The 20,345-nt window shown below is 41.9% G+C and overlaps 1 protein-coding gene across 3 annotated transcripts in view; it reads left to right on the top strand.

Moving 5' to 3' along the window:
* Positions 1 to 20,345, top strand: part of TRIM44 (tripartite motif containing 44) — a 198,634-nt gene that overhangs the window by 130,779 nt on the left and 47,510 nt on the right. The window contains exon 6 of one of the 3 annotated variants that reach the window (XR_283882.5): positions 1,562 to 2,945. The exons of 1 other annotated variant lie outside the window; for it this stretch is intronic. Coding sequence is in view for 1 of the 2 variants with exons in the window: in XM_005578182.4 (XP_005578239.1) it covers positions 1,562 to 1,589 (28 nt within the window). In the remaining variant the exon portion in view is untranslated. Of the gene's footprint in view, positions 1 to 1,561; positions 6,214 to 20,345 lie in introns of those variants that run through there. One more of the 3 variants, XM_005578182.4, reaches the window with a different exon arrangement.

Here is a 20,345-nt window from a genome sequence, read left to right as displayed (position 1 = left end):
GATTTTGGAATGGTGAAGATTACTGGGTTGGTTCTTTTGGCTCCTAGCATACACTTACCTTAACTTGCAGGACCTGTTTCTTGAAATGTTTTTGCCTTTAGTGGAAGGTCTAGAAATCTGCTGCCTAGGATATTTTCCCTTAAGGTCTTTCCCAAATGGATGCAAAGGAGCACAGCTTTTATATAGACATAGATAATCCCTTGTGAGATGAAAAATTTCTAGGTAATAGCTGGGAGCTGATGTTCTACAGGCCTTTTCCTTCTCTACCAGCTTGACCACTTCAGACTTTATCCAACTGAAACTAAACCTTGAGTTTTAAGGACACAGACCTTACTATGTGACCCTAGGATTTTACATGTCTCAGAGCTTCACGTTTTTCATCTGGAAAACGAGGGATAATAATAGCCCCTACATAATAGGAAGAATGGGTAAGTAACACACGTAACTCAGTGCCCCGGTCCACAGTAAGCACTTGATCAAGCTGGCTCTTGTTACTATTTTAAGGACAGTGACCTATGGAAGTGGATGGGGAGAAACTAGGCAAGTTTGCTACTTTTGCCTTTCTGAGTGTGCTCATTCCTGCTTTTTCAGGCTCTGCCTTCTCCTTGCCCCTGTCCCTGTACCAACAGTGTTCTCTCCCAGGTCCACGCCAGAGGTGCTGTAACTCTGAGCAGCTGAGGTACTAGCCATGCCTCTGGGGCTTGACAACTCATTTTTTGGTCACTGAAACATCACTAACATCTGGAATAACCTGGCCAGGGCAGTAATGACTGACCAGTCCCTTCAACTGTGTCCATCCCTCCCTCCCTTTCTTCCTGTTGTTTGTATTTCACTTCCTTTTTAAAAACAATTATTTATTGAGCTCTTCCATGTGCCTAGTCCAGTGCTAGTGCTAGATATACATAGTTAATAAATAGTATTGCTATTCTTGTATGCTCTAGTCATGGGTAGAGAGAAGAGTAAATCGCAAACAAATTATGTAATGTGATAAGGCCTATGAGAGAAGTAAGAGAGAATCACCAGGGAGTCCTACTTAGTAGAGTACCTTCTCTGACGAGGTGGCATATGTCCCTATGGCATGAGTTGAAATCTTGGATTTTTTCCAAGTGCAAAATGCCATTGAGAGTGCAGATGATAGTAGCTTCTCCTTGTTTTTTCTCTCCTAACAATAAATGGCTTAAGGCTTAGAGGAAATCACACACCTGATTTTTACCAGCAATTTATTTTGTCAGTTAAGTTTAAAAGAATGATGACTCTCACCTGCTCCTTTAAATAGCTGCTCACTTAACCATATACCAGGTACTGTGCATTTTGTATGTATTCTCTTATTTAATCCTCTAGTAACTCAAGAAAGAAAGTTTTATCATCATCCCCCTATGGCCAGATAAATCAGAATTTAGAGAAACTAAGTAACTTGCCTTTGGCCATGTTGCTCAATCATGGTAGTTAAGACTTAAAATCCAGGTATGTCTGACATAAAGTCTGTGCTATCAACCAGTAGACTAGGTTGCCTCCCTTCTTGTGATACCTTAACTCACCTGGTTCTCCTTTTCCTTTGTAGTGGTGCCAGTGAAGAAGAGGACACATGAAGGCTTGCTACCCCCAGTGGAAAATCATCCCCTCCCCTTGTGTGTATGTGACAGTGTGTATGTAACGGCTTCTGATTTCTGTGAAAGCTGCTCAGCAACAAACGTACTTCCACCAGATGTGTCCCCAGATCCACAGCAGGCACATATCTCTCCAAGGGATGACCAGTTTTATGCTTACTGACTGTGCGCTTCTCATCCTCTGGTTGTGGTAGGTCAATGAAAAGAGCCCATTTGATCCACCAGGAGCAATTAAGAAGGGTCCTTCAGGTAATCCCTCAGTGGCTGCTTTGAACTTACTCAGGAAAGTCAGCCCCCATAATATTGTGTTACCAAACAGTATGGCTTTGTTAGGAAGGATCTGGAATAATCTTGAAGGGAAGTCAGAGTTTTCTCCCTGCCTATTAACAGAAACCCAATTTTGTTCATATTGAAGCATGAAATAAATGAGAGCAAGGTAGGGCCACATTGACTCATGTGGGCAGTCCCTAAAAGTCCAGTTCTGCATTTGTGAAAATGTGGTGCCATGAATTAAGGTGGATGAGTGGAAAAAGGTGTTAAAGATTAGGAAGAGATATTTTTAGTATATGAAGTTATCCAGGACTTGAGATTCATAATTCAGTGCTGTGGAAATGAAAAAAAATGATTGAAGAGGTGGAACGGAAATGACCTTAGGGGGAAAAAAAAGGACCAAAGAAATCTGATTAAAAGTTGAAATCAGTAATTCTGAATTCAACTTGCTTGAATTTCCAAAATAGTCAGTAAAGGATCTAATAGAACCACAATTATTTGGGTGAATTCTGCAGGTTTTATGGGCTTGTCACAACATGAAGGGCTGGAATGTATATTACCAAACGGGAATTTTCATTGTAGGTTTTTGCTAGTCCTACCCCCATTTTAGCTTAATTTGTCTTAAATGCAATATGGGGAGAATTGATGCCACTCCATGTGTTCTGAATTCAGCTCATCTCCCAGCATATAGATATAACCTCCTTTACCTCAGACCAGAACCCTTCTTCCTGTGGCACTCCCCACCCACAGACCTTCAGATCATCTCCCACACCCTGGATCTCGCTCTCCTCTTAGTAACAGAGACATGCCTGAGGTTGGACTTCCTTGCTTTTCTCTACTTCCAAATCACAATTTCTTACAACCAAGCTTTGTACTCCCGACTAAGCAGGGATGTGCTAGGGGAATGTAAAACTGCAAACTTAAAAACCTGCATCTTCTTGAAGCATCAGTTTTACTTACCAAATGGTTTGGAGTCAGGAGATGACCTATTTTTATATAAAAGTTATATTATAGAATAAAATGTTCATACACATAGACTGTTAAGATAAAAATAGGAATCTTGAAAGGTAATTATTTGCAAGTGGGTTATATGTTCACTCTCCTCTGCCTTTATGGTATTTTGGTGTTCACTTATGAAGAATACAACTGGAACCATATCCAAGCAGACTCTGGGTTGCTGCTAACCCAGGGGCTAGACTTCTAGTGCCTCTGAGGCAGAACTAAAGGAGCCTGCACCGGGGGAAATCCCTTTTCCTGCCTGCCTATGACCTGTGTACCTATTATAGGGCCAGCTGATTATTGTGCTTGCAGGATGGTTTTGAAACAGAAACAATACTTGTTTACTATAAGAGTCCTATTTATATTATTTTTCAGTCCTGTGAATGCTGTGAAATGATTTATTCCTTTGAGGCCAGGAAGCTCCCAGGCATATATGCTTCTAGGTTAGGATTGTCCTAACTCACTAAAGATGCCAGGATATTGGGGCTGAGAGGAGTTTGAGATGTTAAAAAAAAAAAAAAAAAGCATTTTTCTCTCAAACTGGTGGCCAAGAAATGGCTAAGACAATTTTGGTGCTTTAGCTGTCTCTGCAAAGACTGGAGAATTTGGCATACCATTAATTACAACCTCCAATCATATCCAACAAAACCACCCTAAAAGAAGGACCAGTGGCCACTCTTGAAAAAGTTTAAGTATCAGAAGATTAAAAAGATTTTAGGATTTGGAAGCTTGTATTGTCTTTCCCCAATAATCATTGTTTGATCTCCAAATAGTAGCCTTATATTAGCAATGGACAGATCATTGGTTCTCCATATCTGATCATATGTTATTACTTTGAATCAGTATTTGGGAAATTCAAGTATTTATGCAGTGGATATAAATGGAAATATAAAAATGTGTGCCAATCTGTCTCAGTAACTTATCTCTGATCCTCAAGGAAAGCACTTTTGCTGTTACTTAGAAAGGGTTTCAGAGTTGCTTTACAGACTCCTGCTGTCTTCAGCACCTGATAAAACTTTAACCAGGGAAGCATTAAACACAGTGCAGCAGCTTTTGCCCAGGCTCCTAAGTTCCTGCCGGCAGCATTTATCAATGTAAGAAACTAGGATGCTTCCTGCAGTGGCACCACCTTCCTATAGAGCTGGAGCATGCTGCTTGGCCTTAAGCCCCAGCATGATGAGGCTTCCCTCCTGCCACGTCAGTAAAACTTAGAAAGCTCAGAATTGTGTCTTGCCTGGCTGCAGGTTGCAGGGTTTGCTGAAACCCCTAAAGAGAAGTCACCAAGGGAGGCAGGTAATGAATGTTTCCAAAATCAGTCAGATACTCATAGCAATTTCTGGCTACCTTTCAAATGTTGAATTTCTGGATGCCGAGAGGGACTTTGATTTGATATCATTAAATCCAGGACAGTCCCAAGAAGTGCTTGGAGTCTCCGCTCTGACAGCCCAAGAAGGGAAATAACTTGTATTAAGGCACAACTATGAGCCAGGCCCTGAACTGTCTCTTAGATAATAAAACAGATGGGGAATGGAAGTCATTTGCTTCAAGTTACACAGCTAGGAAATACTCAAGCCAAATCTTGTACCCAGCTCCCCCTAATTCTGTGGACAAGCACTTTGTACCACACACTGTGGTCCACCTAAAAACAGAAGGATAAAAAGGCTTCAGGTTTTCCCACTGTGCGCTGACCATCCCAATTTATGAATCTTTTTCAAAATGACAGTTATAGTTAGGGCTCAGAAATGGCATTGAGGTAGCCTTATTTCTCCCCTTTAGCCGATGCTTTAAGTACACATTGCTGACTTGAGCCCACCCCCAGGAGTTGGGAGAACATTTCCCTTTTCATGCCGTCTTCCATAAATAAAGTGTTTCTTGGCCTTCAAAGGTATAGAACTTTGCAGCAGTAGTAAAAGTGAAGGGTGTTCTGCTTTCTACTCAACTTTATTTGCAACTCTCTGCAGCTTCACTGCTGTAGAAAAGGAAATCTTCATATTTTAGTAAACTTAGCGGCCAGTGTGCTCTGTGAGGATGTGGCAATTCAAAGTCCAGTGAATCTGGACTCTCCTACTGATTCCTGGTTTGCGTGTGTTGGGTTAGTGTGTACCTATATATAAATGACAAGTGTGATATGTGTGTATATGTATATACGTACATGTCCACACACACACACAATATTTGAGAACAAAGGAAAACTCAAAGCAGCCCCTTCATTATCTTGCATACTACTTCAAAGATTTCTGTCAGCCCTAATTACAAGTGTCACCATATAGTTGGAGCTTAGGTACTTGCTTACTTGCTTACAAGAAGAGCAATTCCCTAGCAAAAGTTGTTAGCTCCTAAGGCACTGAGTCAAAGTGACAGCCCTGAAGGAAATTGCACTCCAGCCCTCCTCCAAGATGTCTAATAACATGGGAAACTTGGATGCCCAGCCATTTTGGTGACCTGAGAGTCTAACTACTCCAGTTAGACCTGAGGGCACAAATGCAGAATTCATGACCTTGTAGTAGTGGCAGGGTCTAGGAAGTCCTCTCTCCCCAAGTAGAAAATGCTCCCTTGCCATTCTTGAAATTCCACATTCATTATATGTATTGGCTGTTCCATACATGCTTCTCAATAAGAAAATTAACTGCATGTTTACTGTGTGCTGATCACATCAGATTTTTATGTTTAAAAAAATCTCATTATGGACTGAGTCCAGCCCAGCCCTAGGAGAAAAAGAAGGCCCATAGGGGAGACTTCAATCTCATTATTATTGCCTTTATCCAACAGGGCTTATGAAACCCCCTACCCTGTCCCATTCCAGAAACCATAAGACTCAGGCAGTTCTTGATTCTGGAGGCCTGCCTGGTAAGATAAGATAGTATCATTTGGAACTGAGAACATACCAGAAACAGCAGAACAAGGTCCAGAGGAGAAAAATGAAAATAAGTGAAGACACTTACGGATACATTGGTGCAGAAAAAGCCACGGAGCCCATACTAGGCTTGATATGACTTTGAGGGGACAGCAGATTAATACTCAATGAGGATTAAACCTGACCGGTCTTACAGTGACAGGCCACACTGCATGAATGGGGAGAACCAATGAATCCATTGTCCTCTGCCTATTTTCCTGTGCACAGTCACATTCCTTCCTTAGGAATCTTCCCCTTCCACCCTTTACATTAAACAAGGGAACACTGAATCTTTCAACAGAATTACACGTTTGAGTTAATGTTTCAGTATATCATTTTCATACTGTAAATTATTTTGTAAGAGAGATTTACTGCTATCCCAGGATGTTCAGACTTGGCGCCCCTGTGCATTTGGAAATCAATAAACTATTACTGGAAATGCCATTTGTCTCTCAGAGTTGTGCACAAAGGACCCTGCAAGGTGTAAATATTTATGACGATCTGCATACTTCACTGTGGTAATGCTGGAGATGATGGTGTTTTGGTCACTAGATGTGGAAGTCTAATTTACTCCTGACTTTCCCTGAGTGCCTTAGGAGAGATCTCTGGGAAGTGGCAAAAGAACAGACTTAAGATCATTATTATTTAGTGATATGTTTTCTCCTCAAAGTAAAATGATCCAGGTCTAGATTAAATTTTATGAGCAACTTAGATTATAACCTAAAGAATACTTGGTGCCAAATTATGTTTTCAAGTAACATTAAAGTTTTAGAATTTGGATGAACTAGAAGGAAGGTCAAATTGTAATTTTTGCCGTCTTTTCTAGAAAAAAAAATGTCTTTTAGAGCAAATTACAGTTAGGCCAACAAAATCTTTGTTTTGTGAAACTTTAGAAATACCATATTTGCATATAATTGATGAAGAAATAGAATGAGTTGTAAATGAAGCAATTCCAATCTGGTTTGAAGGACCAGAGGTTGCACTGAAATCAGAAGTCATATACTCAGAGGCCTTCAGGAGCCAAATGTGAAGACTCAAGATGGTAGATATTGTGTGAATTAGAAAATACCAAGCCCTGCCTAAATGCATTAACATTTAACATTTAAAAATCCTAAAACCCACCAGCAGGTGTATCTGGAGGGACAGTTTGTGGACTCTCCTCTAAATTTTAACGCATTTGTCTTCATCAGACCCTTTTAGTTAGCTAGGGACTATGTGAGAACCTTGAGAAAATTGTCCAAGCTAGGGAGATAAGTCACTCAAGGTCACCCAACAAGCCAGGCTGGTAAAGCCCAGGACAGCAGACTCTGTCTCCGGGAGCAATCATTAGGCCCTACTTCCTCTTCCCCAGTTGCGGAGAACACTGCTGCCTGGTGGGGCGGCATTGCCTGCCACTGTAGCACTTAGGAGTCTTCAGTGTTTTAACAAACCACAATGTGTTTGGAGGTTTTCTTCCCTGCTTCCTGGTGCCAGTATCTCAACACCACATCCACTGCCCCAGCCCTTTCTTTGTTTATCTTTCCCTCTGAAAGCTACAACTCTTATTTTATTTTATTACTCTTTGTTTGGTCCAACATGGCCCCATTTCCTTTATTCTCATAAAAAGGTAGAATTTCAGCTTGTCTGGAATATCTCCTGGCCTTCACAAGGCACAAGAGTTAAAGAGACACCCAACAGAAAGTCTAATAAGATATCACAGAAATAGAACCAAAGCAAAAGACTGCTTGAAGTCAATAACAGGCTGCAGTAAGTGTCTGTGCTTGTTAAATATTGTAATCTCCAGGTTTAAATCATTCATTTTTGTTAATAATAAGAGCTGTCACTTAGCTCTTTCTCTGGGCCAGGCACTCTCCTGTTGTCTTTCACATTATCATAATAGTAACAGCACCAATACTGTTATTCTCCACTCTATTGCTCAGGAATCAAATTTAGAGAATTAAGTACTGTGACCACGGTTACACCCTAATAAGTGGGAAGCCAGAACTTAAACCTAGGTCTAGCAGACTTCACAGCGTCTTTCCTTAATCTCTTCGCTCCTAGATGCACTGATTCCACCTTGTATTGGTGAATAACAACACTTATCCCCCTACAACTACCCCCACGCATGTACCGTATGGCTTCGGGGCAAAGGAGTTTGCCTTTTGCAAAGAAGGTCTTGCTTTGTATAGTCTGTAAAATGCAATGTACAGTGAGGGAAAGAAATCTAAGGGTAGCAGTCAAATCTTCTTCTGGCCTGAAACTGTACTTTTGGAAGAGAGGACTATTAGACTTGCTTCACCTTCTTTATTCCAAGGCCATAAATAAGGAAATCAACAAGAGAGGCAAAACCATGTTTTCTTTTGCTATAGCCTTAGAATCCTGAAAGTCAGCCAGCTCTGACACTGAGTCTGTTATTTAATTAAACATGTTGAAGGCTCTCCAACAGCTTGACATCAGGCCAACTTCATATTCTTGGAAAGGGACAATAGCAAAAGGAGCTTATCTGTTTTAAAGTTCACTTACTGAGTTCAGCTGTCATGGCCACAGCATACCATTTGCCTTATAAAAATGGCCCACAACCTTCACAACATTTTAGGATTCATAGTAACTCATTTACCTAGGGCTTAGCCACCTGATAGCTTCACCTGTCCCTATTTCCTGAACACAAAATCTAAACTAGTGGTTTGACAATGAGTAACTGAGACAGAGCTATAAAAATCTAGAACCTCTGCTCAACCCATCAAAAATGACTGAGAATTAAGAAGTAAGCAAACAAGGCTTCCAACCAACTGAAATAAATCCATGAAGCAAACGCATAAGACAAAGGCCATACATCTAGCCATCAAGCACCTCCTCAGAACCTATTTGCTTTTCCTTCACACATACTTCTAAATGTAAAGGAGAGAAACAGACTTTTGGAGGAAACAAGAAGGAAAAAGGAGGACTGCAATAGAGAAGATGGAAAGTTTGAGTAGACTGCAAAACTGAAAAAGCCCTGATATATGGGTTATTTAGTGCCAAAAACAGTCTATAGACATCTCAATCTTTAAGAGTCTCACTGTATCACAGGATAATATTCTATTTAAAATGATGACCCTGTGCACCATACATTAAAAAAAAACTATGCTTAGAAGGCAAAAATGTGTATATCAAACATTTTAGAAATATTTACATCCCAATGGTTAAAAAAAAACAAAAAACTTCTAGGAATTAAAAGGAATAAACTCTTGACCATCCAGAGTATTTAGCTACATCAAACAATGTATATCCCCCTAGCTAACTTATTGTTTCATGAGCCTCTGGTGTTTAGAGAGATTTTTTCACAGCTTTCTAAGTGACTTTCATGCTACAGTGCTTTGCATATAATGGCATGAACAATGGAAGTACCAAGTTTCCAATGTGATGAATAAAACTAATAACTAGAATACAGATCAAATTATGTTACAACAAATACTGCTACCCATAAAAGTCACTTAAGCATCCCTGTTATTTCTAAGCCCCTGTCGATTGCTCATTTATTTTAGGCAATAGTCATTCAACAAAATTGGAGGATAATAAAAAGAAACTGGACCCTCAGCACAAGTTGGGTGTAACACATTTTAACCTGTAATAACAGATTCTCACTTGTATTTCTCCAGCTCTTTGCTGTAAGAAGAATAAACGTTATGTAGATATAATACCAGCATGAAAAGCTTGTGGTTGGTGGTTTCTAGGAGAAGAAAGAATTCAGAAGCAAAAGACACATGAAGTTATGTGGCAATTCCTCACTAGGGAATTTGCTCTCCAGGGCCACTTTTGACCTTAATCCATATTGGAGCCATCAATCAAAGAGTTGCTTGCATCTAACTGGTGTAATGCCTATACTAAGCCCTGGAACGAAGATAGGATTCATTTCTCATGGATTATTGAGCACTCTGGGGTAACCTGGCCCTGATCTGAAGACGCTAAGATTTAAAAACCCAGACGCATGTGACTGGAACTGTCTTTTCTCCCATGATGCACTGCTTTCAACACTGCAGGATTGTAAAAACATGTGCCGTGTTGACTATATATAGAGATGGTCTAAATTAATCAGCTGCATCCCATTTGGTACCCAGGCAAGGATTTTTCCATACCTATCTTTTTGCTGGTGGTAATGGTGAGCTTGGTCACTTGATATAACATTCTCTGTCTGTCTTTTTTTCTTTTATGTAAATACTTTTGTGACTTCATTGTAACCAGCATTTTGTAATATTCTTAACAGCAGAGGGGATTAAGTCGTGATTCACTTCTGAACAGTACAATCAGCAGTAGGAAAACGAGAAGGGAGGGAGAGGGAAATTGTCCACCATTTCCCAATGATAATGCCTGGCTCGGGCCCCAGATTCACATCTTACTTGAAGTTCATAAATTCTGGGCACTGCTCAGCTTGAGGAGGCAGGCATTGCTCCTTTATATTTCAGGGTAAGACAAATGCTCTGTTGAAGCCATGCCACTACAGGATACGTTCACCTCTGCTTTCCTTCCTAAGCCAGAGTGTAGTTAAACATTTCTATGTCCCAGGCCAGGAGATCAAATTAAGAAGAGGTTAGCTACTTTCCCTGGCTCTTAAAAACACTGAGTCGAAGTATGGTTCTCCAGCTTGAGGGTGGCCATTTGCTGTCTCACTGTTTTTATTAGGGCATCTGGAGATTAGAGGTGTTAATTGGAAGTAACTTTTCTGTATTTGGTTTCTCTCCACACATTATGAGACCTTTTAGACCCAGTTGGATGGCTATATCCTAGTATGAAATTCAACTTCTAAGTAGGAAGAACCATGATAGAGGAACAAGATTGCTCTTTGACTTGGTGGTAGTAGTGGCAATAGGGAGTGTCAGTAGGGTAGTTTCAGGGGGGAGGATGACAAACCACTGATAACAATAAAAATGGGTATTCCTCAACACTCAAGCCAATGTCCCATTTGATAACAAGTAGGTTCTGATCTATTTTCCCCAAATTAATATTTTCCCTGGAAGATTCTGACCTGTCTGATCAAATAAAGGCATTCCTCTGAGAGTACACCTAGCCCACTTGTGACCAAATTATACTTCACTGTTATGTACTCCAAACAAGCTTGCCTGTTAATCGCTTTCTCTTACCTCTATTACGAGGACAAGACGTGAAAGAAGAATTAGGTCATCGGGGGATCCACCATTGTGTATATTTAAGTGATATAAAGAAGCCAGGATTCCTAGAATGGTCTGTCTTTTGCCATTTCTGGGACAATGAGAAAATCCATCTGGAGTGCTTATGCCCCTCTGAATAGCCAAGTCATGGGCTTGTTTGCTTTCAGTCACTGCTTTCAGAAAAAGACAATTTCACTATGACTTACTTCTAATAATCACTGAAACAGCCTCATGAGGACATGCAAAACTGCTATCTTCAGGCCTGGCCCATCGTCAAATGGCAGACTTGCAGAGCAAATAAGAGACCTGGCCTAGTTCATAAGGCAGTCAAGTGATCCAAAGTTCAGGCTCCCCCTCCTTTTTGTCCCTCCACCCTGCCTTCACTCCTCCGCCTCCTATTCTTCCGGCCTTTCCATCTGGAAACCATGAGCCTCATGGATTCCAGGCACAAATTCTCAGATTTCAGATGTTTGGGAAATTTCTCAGCTTGGGTCATTCTTCAAGAGTAAGAGATTGAATTTGGGAGAAAAAAAAACGCTGAGACCCTTCCACAGAAGAGAAAATAAATAAGGTGTGGTGTGTATCCATCCTTTTCCCAACTCAGCTCCAAAACCACACACAATGTCTAACTTCAGAAAGAGTATTTAGATCCCCCCTGGGAAGGAACAGAATGGAAAAACAATCTCCACTCATAAAAACACTTTTCTGCCTTCTACGGTATAAACACAACTGGCATCAGATAATACAATGTAATTGATTTTGTGTGTGTAATTGGGGAAGAGAAGGGTCTCTAGAGGGTAGACCTAAGAGTAATGGAATGGAGTGAAAAGTAAAATTTAGACTAAATTGTAGGGAGGAAACTGTTAACATTATGAACCACTTGACCCTAGTGTTGCATCTTCACAAAAAAAAGCAACATGCCGTCTTCTGTCTTTGGAAAATGGGACAAGCGTGCTCTTGGTACTAGGTTTTAGAAGCAGACAGACTTGATTTTAGTACTGGATTTGTCCTTTACTAATTCTGAACAATTAAATGAGCAGATGGTCTATAGGGCTTAGTACAGTGCCTGACACATAGTAAGCACTTAGAAATGGTAGCTTGTGACTGTTGTGCTGGAGTCCTGTTAGGGATTCAGTAGATGGAGCCACCTTCAGGTTGCCCCTCACTGAGCTGCTCTGCTCACCTCTAGATGCTCCCCACAGCTGTTTCATAGCCCTCTGTACCACATCCCCATGTACTTTTTCATATCAACAGTAAGTACCTCAAATTACTCTATGTATTTACTTGTTCATATGGTTGATGTCTATAACTCTTTGAAGGTTGTATTATTTGTTTGCTGCTATGTTACTAATGATGACAAAGTTGCCTGACAGAGTAGATGTTCAAATTTATGGACTTAAACTGACTGACATCTTGATAATGTCCATATCCAGAGGTACTCCAGATATTATATCTTGATGCAGAAAACTGAAAAATACCTTTAGCTACATCTACCCCAGAATGAGTGTCCAAAGCAGGTGGCACCACCAAAAGGCACCTTCTTTTCCCACGAGAAGAAGGAAGAGAGTTGAGAAGCCTCACTGCCATCCCTGCCCTGCCACTGACAAGTTGTGAGGCATTTGGCACATCATGTTCTCTTTCTACATGCTCCTAAAATGACGGGTAGGGTCAGAGACATCGAAGGATCTCTCTTTTCTCTTCCACCTCTAACACTGTAAGATCTTAGCAAAGTAAAAAGGGACAGTGGTAACAGGAAAATTGTTCCTTTAAGAGTCCCAAGTCATCTTTTTTCTCTCCATGTGTGTTAGCATTTGTGTGTGTCTGTGGGTGTGTACGCATGTGTGTGGAAGCTATACAAGGAAAACTGGATCCATATGTAGACTTTGTGGAGAGTAGTACTGCTCCAAATGCAATATGGTTTGCCTCTGTGTCCCCACCCAAATCTCATGTTGAAATATAATCCCCAATGCTGGAAGTGGAGCCTGGTGGGAAGATTGGATCATGGGGGAGGTTTCTCATGGTTTAACAACATCCGCCCTTTGTTGTCATGACAGTGAGTTCTTGTGAGATCTGGTTGTTTAAAAATATGTGGCACCTCCTCCAACCTTCCTTCTGCTCTGGCCATGTAAAGTACTCACTCTCCCTTTGCCTTCCACCATGATTGTAAGTTTCCTGAAGCCTCCCTAGAAACTGAGCAGATGCCAGCATCATGCTTCCTGTGCAGCCTGCAGAACTGTGAGCCAATTAAACCTCTTTATAAATTATGCAGTCTCAGGTGTTTCTTTATAGCAATGAAAGAACGAACTAATACACCACGAAAAAATAATGTACCACAGTCAAACTGGGAAGCAAAACAGTGGGCCAAAGAAAGTTAAACAGGTTTCTTTCCTGTAGAATTTCTGGGAGCCTTTAATATGTTCGCATGCATTGTAAAGCTTTCATGTAACAATTTTCTAGTTTTCTGGCAGTTCTGTGTAACAATTTTAGGAAATACTGATGTAGAGATGAATCTAACTCTTCCTGAGTTAACTGTTGAGAGAACAAAGGCCCAAAGAGATTCAAGGATTTGCTTAAGGTCACCTGGCTATTGGGAAACGTGAGTTCTTACCCAGATTTGACCACTGCATCCCAGAAGAGAATGTCTGTTTATTGACTCAAGAGCCCACATTAGAACATTCTAGGAGACACCCCAAGGTTTCTCCCTTGATCCTAAAGGGAAGCGTTTGATAGGCTGTAATTCTCTGTCTCAGGACTTGCACAGACATTAATGTTCAGCATAGTGCAAGCTTCTTTGTCAGTGTGGTGCTGTCGGTAACATGGGGTGCAGCTCTGACAAGCTAGTTCTCTCTGTCTCTTCCTCTCTTTCTTCTTCTCTCCCTCCCTCCTGGTTCTCTTCCAGGTTACATTCCAGGCTTACTATTGTCATACTCTTGAGTGATGGTAAAGAATAAAGCAGCACTGACCTGCTTGATTAAGATCTCTACCGCATTGATATACTGAGCACTGGGGCATTCAGGTGCTCAGTAAGCCTTGTGCATGGGAAGCCTCTTGATTCAGATGAATGGTGACTGGGAAACTGGGGTGGAAGGCCACTAAAGGTGGCCATTTTTATCTGGTCATGAACCATTCTCAAATGCCTTCCCTGGAATGTTAGCCTGAGGCATCAGAGGAACCGTCAGGTGCCTTGCGGGGTATCAGTGTGTGACAGGCAGCAACATGGGAGTGGGAGGTATAGTAAGAGCAGGTGTGTGTGTACAACACCAGAGGGAAATAGGGCATATCAGGAAGAATAATGACTTGGCACCCCTCCAAACTGCTATTGTTTAGATTTTAGGTCAACATCTATTTAGAGAGGATGGAGGCAGGTGTGGGGTAGGGAGCTGGAGTCTTGTGTCCCCACCTGCTTACCACACTCACAGAAACAAAAGCCCGGGCCCTCTTTTTAGAAGACCATTTAGGGACCATCTGTTGTTATTCCAGCCTAACCTTTTTGGGGTCTCACCCCACCCACTTCCAAGTGGCTTTCAAGTTATTTATTCTAATCCCTTACAGTTACCTCCCTGAAAGGAGTTCTTGGAAGTGCATTTTTGTCCATCTCATTAGTGAGGTTTTTGCAGCACCGCAATCCCCTCCCCCAACAAACTGGTCATATGTTGTGTGTGGTGATCAGACTGGTGATTTAGTGAGGAGCCCACTCCTCATCTAGAAAGTATGCGTGACACCCAGATCACAACATTCCCCACGTGGTCGCCGGCTGTCTCGTACAGAGTTCATGAACTTCCAAGTTAGAAGAGACACAAGAGTGGTATTTTCTTAGGAGATTATTAGACCCACTGGAAGATAAGAGCATTTAGCGATGGTAAAGAATAAATGTCCCCACTTACTGGGACAGCTCTCTTTCCTCTGTCTCTTCCTCATCCCTTTCCTCAGCTTCCTCCTACTCCTCTCCCAGGAATAAAGGAGCTTCATCTAGAAGAGCTCATGGACAACAAACATGCCTGGAAAAAGCTATTGCCTGACTGGCTCCCAGTTCTTATTGTGATGTTTCACACCTATCAAGTGACTTTGTTTTTAGGAATGCACAACCAAAGTATGACCTTGAATTGGATCAACCCACCATCTCACTTCACACTACTCAGCCTAACATGACAGAACCATCAAGACAACCAGTTAACTGGAAAAAAAAAAAATCAGTTCAACCAGTTGTTTGGCAGATGTTAAGTAGAATTGTGTTGATTGAATTATGCATTTTAAAAAGAGGCTACTTAGGTACAGCTGAAGTGAAATCCTTTTGTGACCTTGAACTTGAGTCTTTTATTAATGAAGACTCAAGATTTCCAATAAAAACATTTCCAATTAAGTGTTTCTAGTTCGCTCCCTTTCCCAGGTGAAGTGGCCAACTTCACTAAGCCCAGTGGCTGCCGTTTGCCCAAGCTGTCTTTTCTTGAAATAGAGGTAAGTTCTCTTTGAGTGAAATAATAGGAGCATGAACTTCTAGATCAGAATGCCTGGGTCTGGCATTCACTAAGTCACTTTAAACAAGTAACTTATATGCCCTTTGTCTCCATTTCCTCATCTCTAAAACAGGGACCGTAATAGAACTTGTCACACTGGGTTGATGAGAGGATCAAATAAGATAATGGGTGAAAAGTGCTTAAAACAGTGCCTGGCACATAGTAAGTTATCAAGAAATAAAATAGTTATCAATATTGGCATCATTATCATAACTTGATTGGTGTAGTAATGAAACAGGTTATTGGATGGGAAATTTGGTGGTATCCAACCCCATTTTTAGAAATCTCCTTGAAAGAAATATGACATAGGTATAAAACTTTTTGTGTAAGAATGATCGTGTAACATTGCTTTTAAGGGCAAAAATGTGGTAATGACTTCAATATTCATTAACGGGATGGGCTAAGTGTCTGAGAATCTGTCCTTGTAGAAGAACATTCTCTAGAAAATCAAGGGTAGGTTCGTCTCTGCTGACTCAGCCTAGCCAACAGTGCATCCGAAAATCACTGAGGCCTCCAAGTTCAGATTGGCAATCACAGCTTTCCTTCCTGAAATCACGTAACATTCTCTGGGAGGCTAATCAGGATGATTTTTTTTTTTTTTTTTTTTTTTTTTTTTTCCTGGGAAGAGTGGATTTGTGTCACTGAAGCCAAACTCTGAAGCGGCACAAGCCCTAATGAGGAAGAGATCAAGGAACATTGTTGAACGATACCCTGGTTCCCAGTATAACCCCATCTCACAACTGTGACCTTCAAGTTATAGGGCCAGTCGGGTAGGTCAAATGAGTTAAAACCCTAACTTTTGGATTTTGATAACCTTCCTTAGAGCTCTCTACCGTGAGAAGAAAAGGTCATCTGCTAGGCCATGTTCAAGCAAAGAAAAGTAGAATTGTTCCCATCTCTCATGATTCCCCAATCCCAATCCTTTAGGGATTGTTTCCCTATTCATATTAACCAAAAACACTGAGTTGGAAGTGGAGCCAAGCCCCTTACCACTCCACCACTCCCTAACCTCATTCCTGCTATGTCTGATTTCTACCAAACAGGAGCACTAATCGAGATCCCTTTCCCCAAAACAAAAGCTTTGCCCCTTTGAGGCTCTTGTTTTGTTTGGGTCCTTCTTGCTATCCCTGGCTTGCTCTGTGCTTTTCCTGGGCCCCATTTCATTCCAGTTTCACGAAAGAAGAGGAGAAAGTACAGACCACAAGAAGGAAAAGCATTGTAATTCTGGGTGCTTTTTATACCCACAGACGACGACTCCTATTGTAGTAGCCGCATCACGTGTATCATTGAGCGCTCTATCGTGCCCTTGACTGTTCCTAGTCCCGGCTCTTTGTCTTGGAACAACAGAATGAAAAAGCTGAAGACCCAGGCGCGGTGGCTCACGCCTATAATTCCAACACTTTGGGAGGCTGAAGCAGGTGGATCACTTGATGCCAGGGGTTGGAGACCAGCCTGGCCAACATGGTAAAACCCCATCTCTACTAAAATTACAAAAATTAGCTGGGCGTGGTGGCTTATGCCTGTAATCCCAGCTACTCGGTAGGCGGAGGCACGAGAATCGCGTGAACCCGGGAGGCAGAGGTTGCAGCGAGCTGAGATCGCACCACAGCCCCCTCCAGCCTGGGCGACAAGAGTGAGATTCTGTCTCAAAAAAAAAAAAAAAAAAAAAATGCTGAGGCGAACGCCTCTGCGCCCCCTAGAGGTTGGAGAGTGCAACCAACAATGAGTGTGAACACATGGAAAAGCTCAGTGCTAGCCTACAAGCTGTTAGCAATGAAGAGTGAGCTTGTAGGGCAGGCTGATCCAAGCCCCAGCCAGCCGCCCTGAAGGGACATTATAATCCCCAGTTCCTCCTCAAGAAGTTCTCCGTTGTAAGGCAAATCCTACTTTTCTTCTTGCTCCCATATTGGCACCTAGATATCAAGGGAGGCAAAACCAAATCCTTGACGTCTCGGCAATTTGCTTTTGTAAGTCAATTTCCCCACTAATAACTGGAGATTGTGTTCCCCGGTGCAGTGCCAGACCAGGCCAGCAGGGGTCTAACATTAGTTGCTTTTAACCTACAATGACTGGCTCTCCACCGTAGTGGCTGAGTGCGTGAACTTGAAGAGCTAATAGCCCTGGCTGGAGAAAACAGGTATAAATAGTGCATCCATTTTGTAGTAAGACTAAAAACAGCCCAACCCACAGGATATCGATTTTCCTTATCCACAATGAAGTGCTTGGTTTAATACACTTTTCCTGTTTACTCTGAAAATGCATTCATAAAGAGAGCTATCTTAATCCAGGATCTTGGACCATCCAGATTTCTGTCTGAAACAATTCACTAATTGCTGTGTGGTCTCTAAAGAGGATGACATGAGGACTAAAGATTATATAATAAAAAAGACAATGTCTCAAAAAGCAAATGTCTCCAACTTATAGAAGTCATAGTTTAAAAAACAAAAAAACACATGAGTTTAGTATTTCTGGATCATTCTTAAGGTTGGTATTTGAAACTGTAAGCTCAAATCTTTACATTGTCCTTGAATATCTTGTCATTGTGGCTGACTATTAATTACAACAATGATGAAATACCTAAGAAAACTATTGTGGTTTCCAGTTTTCAGTCTTTTTACATACATTACCTCATGTGGTCCTTTAACACAAGAAAAAAAAAATTAGTCTCATTTTATGGCCAATGAAATGGAGGCTCAGAGAGGTAAAGAATGTTGCCTGAGATCACACCACGAGTAGTAGCAGAGCTGGCAATTTTCCATGCCAAATGCAGCAATTAAATTAAAGTACATGCACATTAAAGGACATTTACATGTGCAAACATTTATATAATGCAACCTTATTATGAATGGTATTTTTTCAGCAACTAACCTGATTTTAGTTATTAATATATATTTATATCTTGTTACTATGATAGAATAATCATAATTTCTTTAGATTATGGAATACGTGCTTTTGAGTGCACATTCCTTCACTTCATATAGCCCTGTTCTATGTTTGGCTCTTTGATGAGCTAGCAGGAAGTGGCAAGAATCCAATCTACCCAGATTCAAAAATTCTCCTTATCTTCAACAGGCCACTCTGTCAGAGAAAACGAAACTATTTTAATTACATAACAACCTGAAGAGCTAGGTACTATTATTTTTCTAGATGAAAGAAGAGGCCCAGAGAGGCTAGCTTGCCCAAATGCAACAACTATGAAGTGCAGGGACTGATTTCTACCTCACTAGACTGACCCCTACCAGGGTCACAATCACTATGGCACCAGGTGCAAAGACCCTCCAGGTGGCACAGAAGAGGTAACAGGACAGACTATCATTTCCCCCAGAAGAGTTTAACGTGGTTGTGAGAACTAAATAAAAAGGGCTATGTTGTTATACCTTGGAGAATAGGGAGAAGCGTTACAGGTTTTTAAAAAAGTCAAATGCAATACGGATTTAAAAGGACTTTATAGACATTATGATTTTGATACCAATCACTCTGAGCTGCTTGGGTTGTCTCAGAATCTCCATTTTCTCCCTTTTATTTAGAGGTTTAATGACCTTAGATAATATTAAGGAAAGGCACCTTGAGCTTGCCTGTCTGTAGCCGCCAGCACTCCAGAGCCGGCTGTGGCAATCTGCCAATCCCCACAGGGTGAGTTCCCATGGACTGAGAACCTACTACGTGCGGCATTTTGCAAACTGCCTCTAGAACAGGCCCTTCAGGCTGCCTAACGACTGTGTGTCTACTCCCTCTTCTTGCAGGATTGGGTGCAGGGATTCCTGCTCCCAGGGGCCTCCAGAAACAGGCTCCACCTCCCACCTCCAGGTGCCGACCTGATTCGTGTAAGGGAAGTCCCACCCTCTTGGTCATGAGTGGTTCAGAAATGAGCATGTGACCTGCGGGGGCTTCTGGAAAGTTTTGTCATGCCTACAAAAGCCCGCCAGAAAGTACCACCTCTCCCGTTTACGCAGATGGTGCCTACATTTGTTCCTGTGGTTTGAGAAGGGAGCTAACCTGGGGCTTCGGAGCAGAAGGTGAGGCAGCTTGAGACAGACTCACTGCGACTTGCTCCCAAAGCTCTAAGACCCTGCGGTCCTCACAGCACTCCCACAAGGGAAGCCTTGTTAAGGCCCTTTTGCAGATGGGGAAACTGAGGCCGAGGGAGGTACAGAGTAAATAACCAAACTGGAATTCAACCAAACCCAGAGATATCTGCCTCCAAAACCTGGGCTCCCCTTCAGCTCACTGATCTGTCCACTTGTCCAGAGTGGGGAAAGTTAGAGCAGGACCCCTTTGATCTGGTGAAACCAGTGGATTCCACCCCACGCATACCTTCTGCTTCCCTCCTCCTCACCTTTCTTAAGTCAATTCCCTCTGCTCAAAATGCCCGTCACTGTCCCCTCCAACCCGTGACATCCTTTCCAGCCTCCACAACCCACCTCTGAGTTGAATTCCACTTCTGTCCGCAAAATGCACTGGATCTGCAGCCTATATCAGGCTTTCAGCTGAACTTCCAACCTCATCACTTGTGCCCTAGGTTTGGCAATTCCCAAGTTCGTGTCATTCCTGGGGTGTTTAATTTATCCACATTGAACTCTTGTTATTGACCATTAGGTCTTCTTGGGACCTATTTGTGGCTTGTACATCTGCATGTCTTAAGGAATCAGGTCTGACACCAGGAGCTACTTCTTCCCTGCCAGGAGCTACATTCTGTATTCCTCTGTTCCCCCTGTTCTCTGTAAGCCAAACTAGGCTCTTCCCAGTCCCAAGTGTATTGGTTTTACAAACTAGATCTTTTCTCAGGCCATTTTTTTCTGTCTGGAATGCTAACCTGTCCTTCATGTCCACCCAGAGTTATGTTCACTTTTGTGTGTGTCTTATCTCCTTTAATGACCTGGGGACTTCATGAGGGAAAGACCTTAGTCAATCTCATCCTGATATCCTCACAGCACCTAAC

This window comes from Macaca fascicularis, chromosome 14, assembly GCF_037993035.2.
Source record: "Macaca fascicularis isolate 582-1 chromosome 14, T2T-MFA8v1.1".
Classification (NCBI taxonomy): domain Eukaryota; kingdom Metazoa; phylum Chordata; class Mammalia; order Primates; family Cercopithecidae; genus Macaca; species Macaca fascicularis.
The sequence above is the reverse complement of the archived record's forward strand: the minus strand, read 5'-3'. Positions and strand labels throughout refer to the sequence as shown.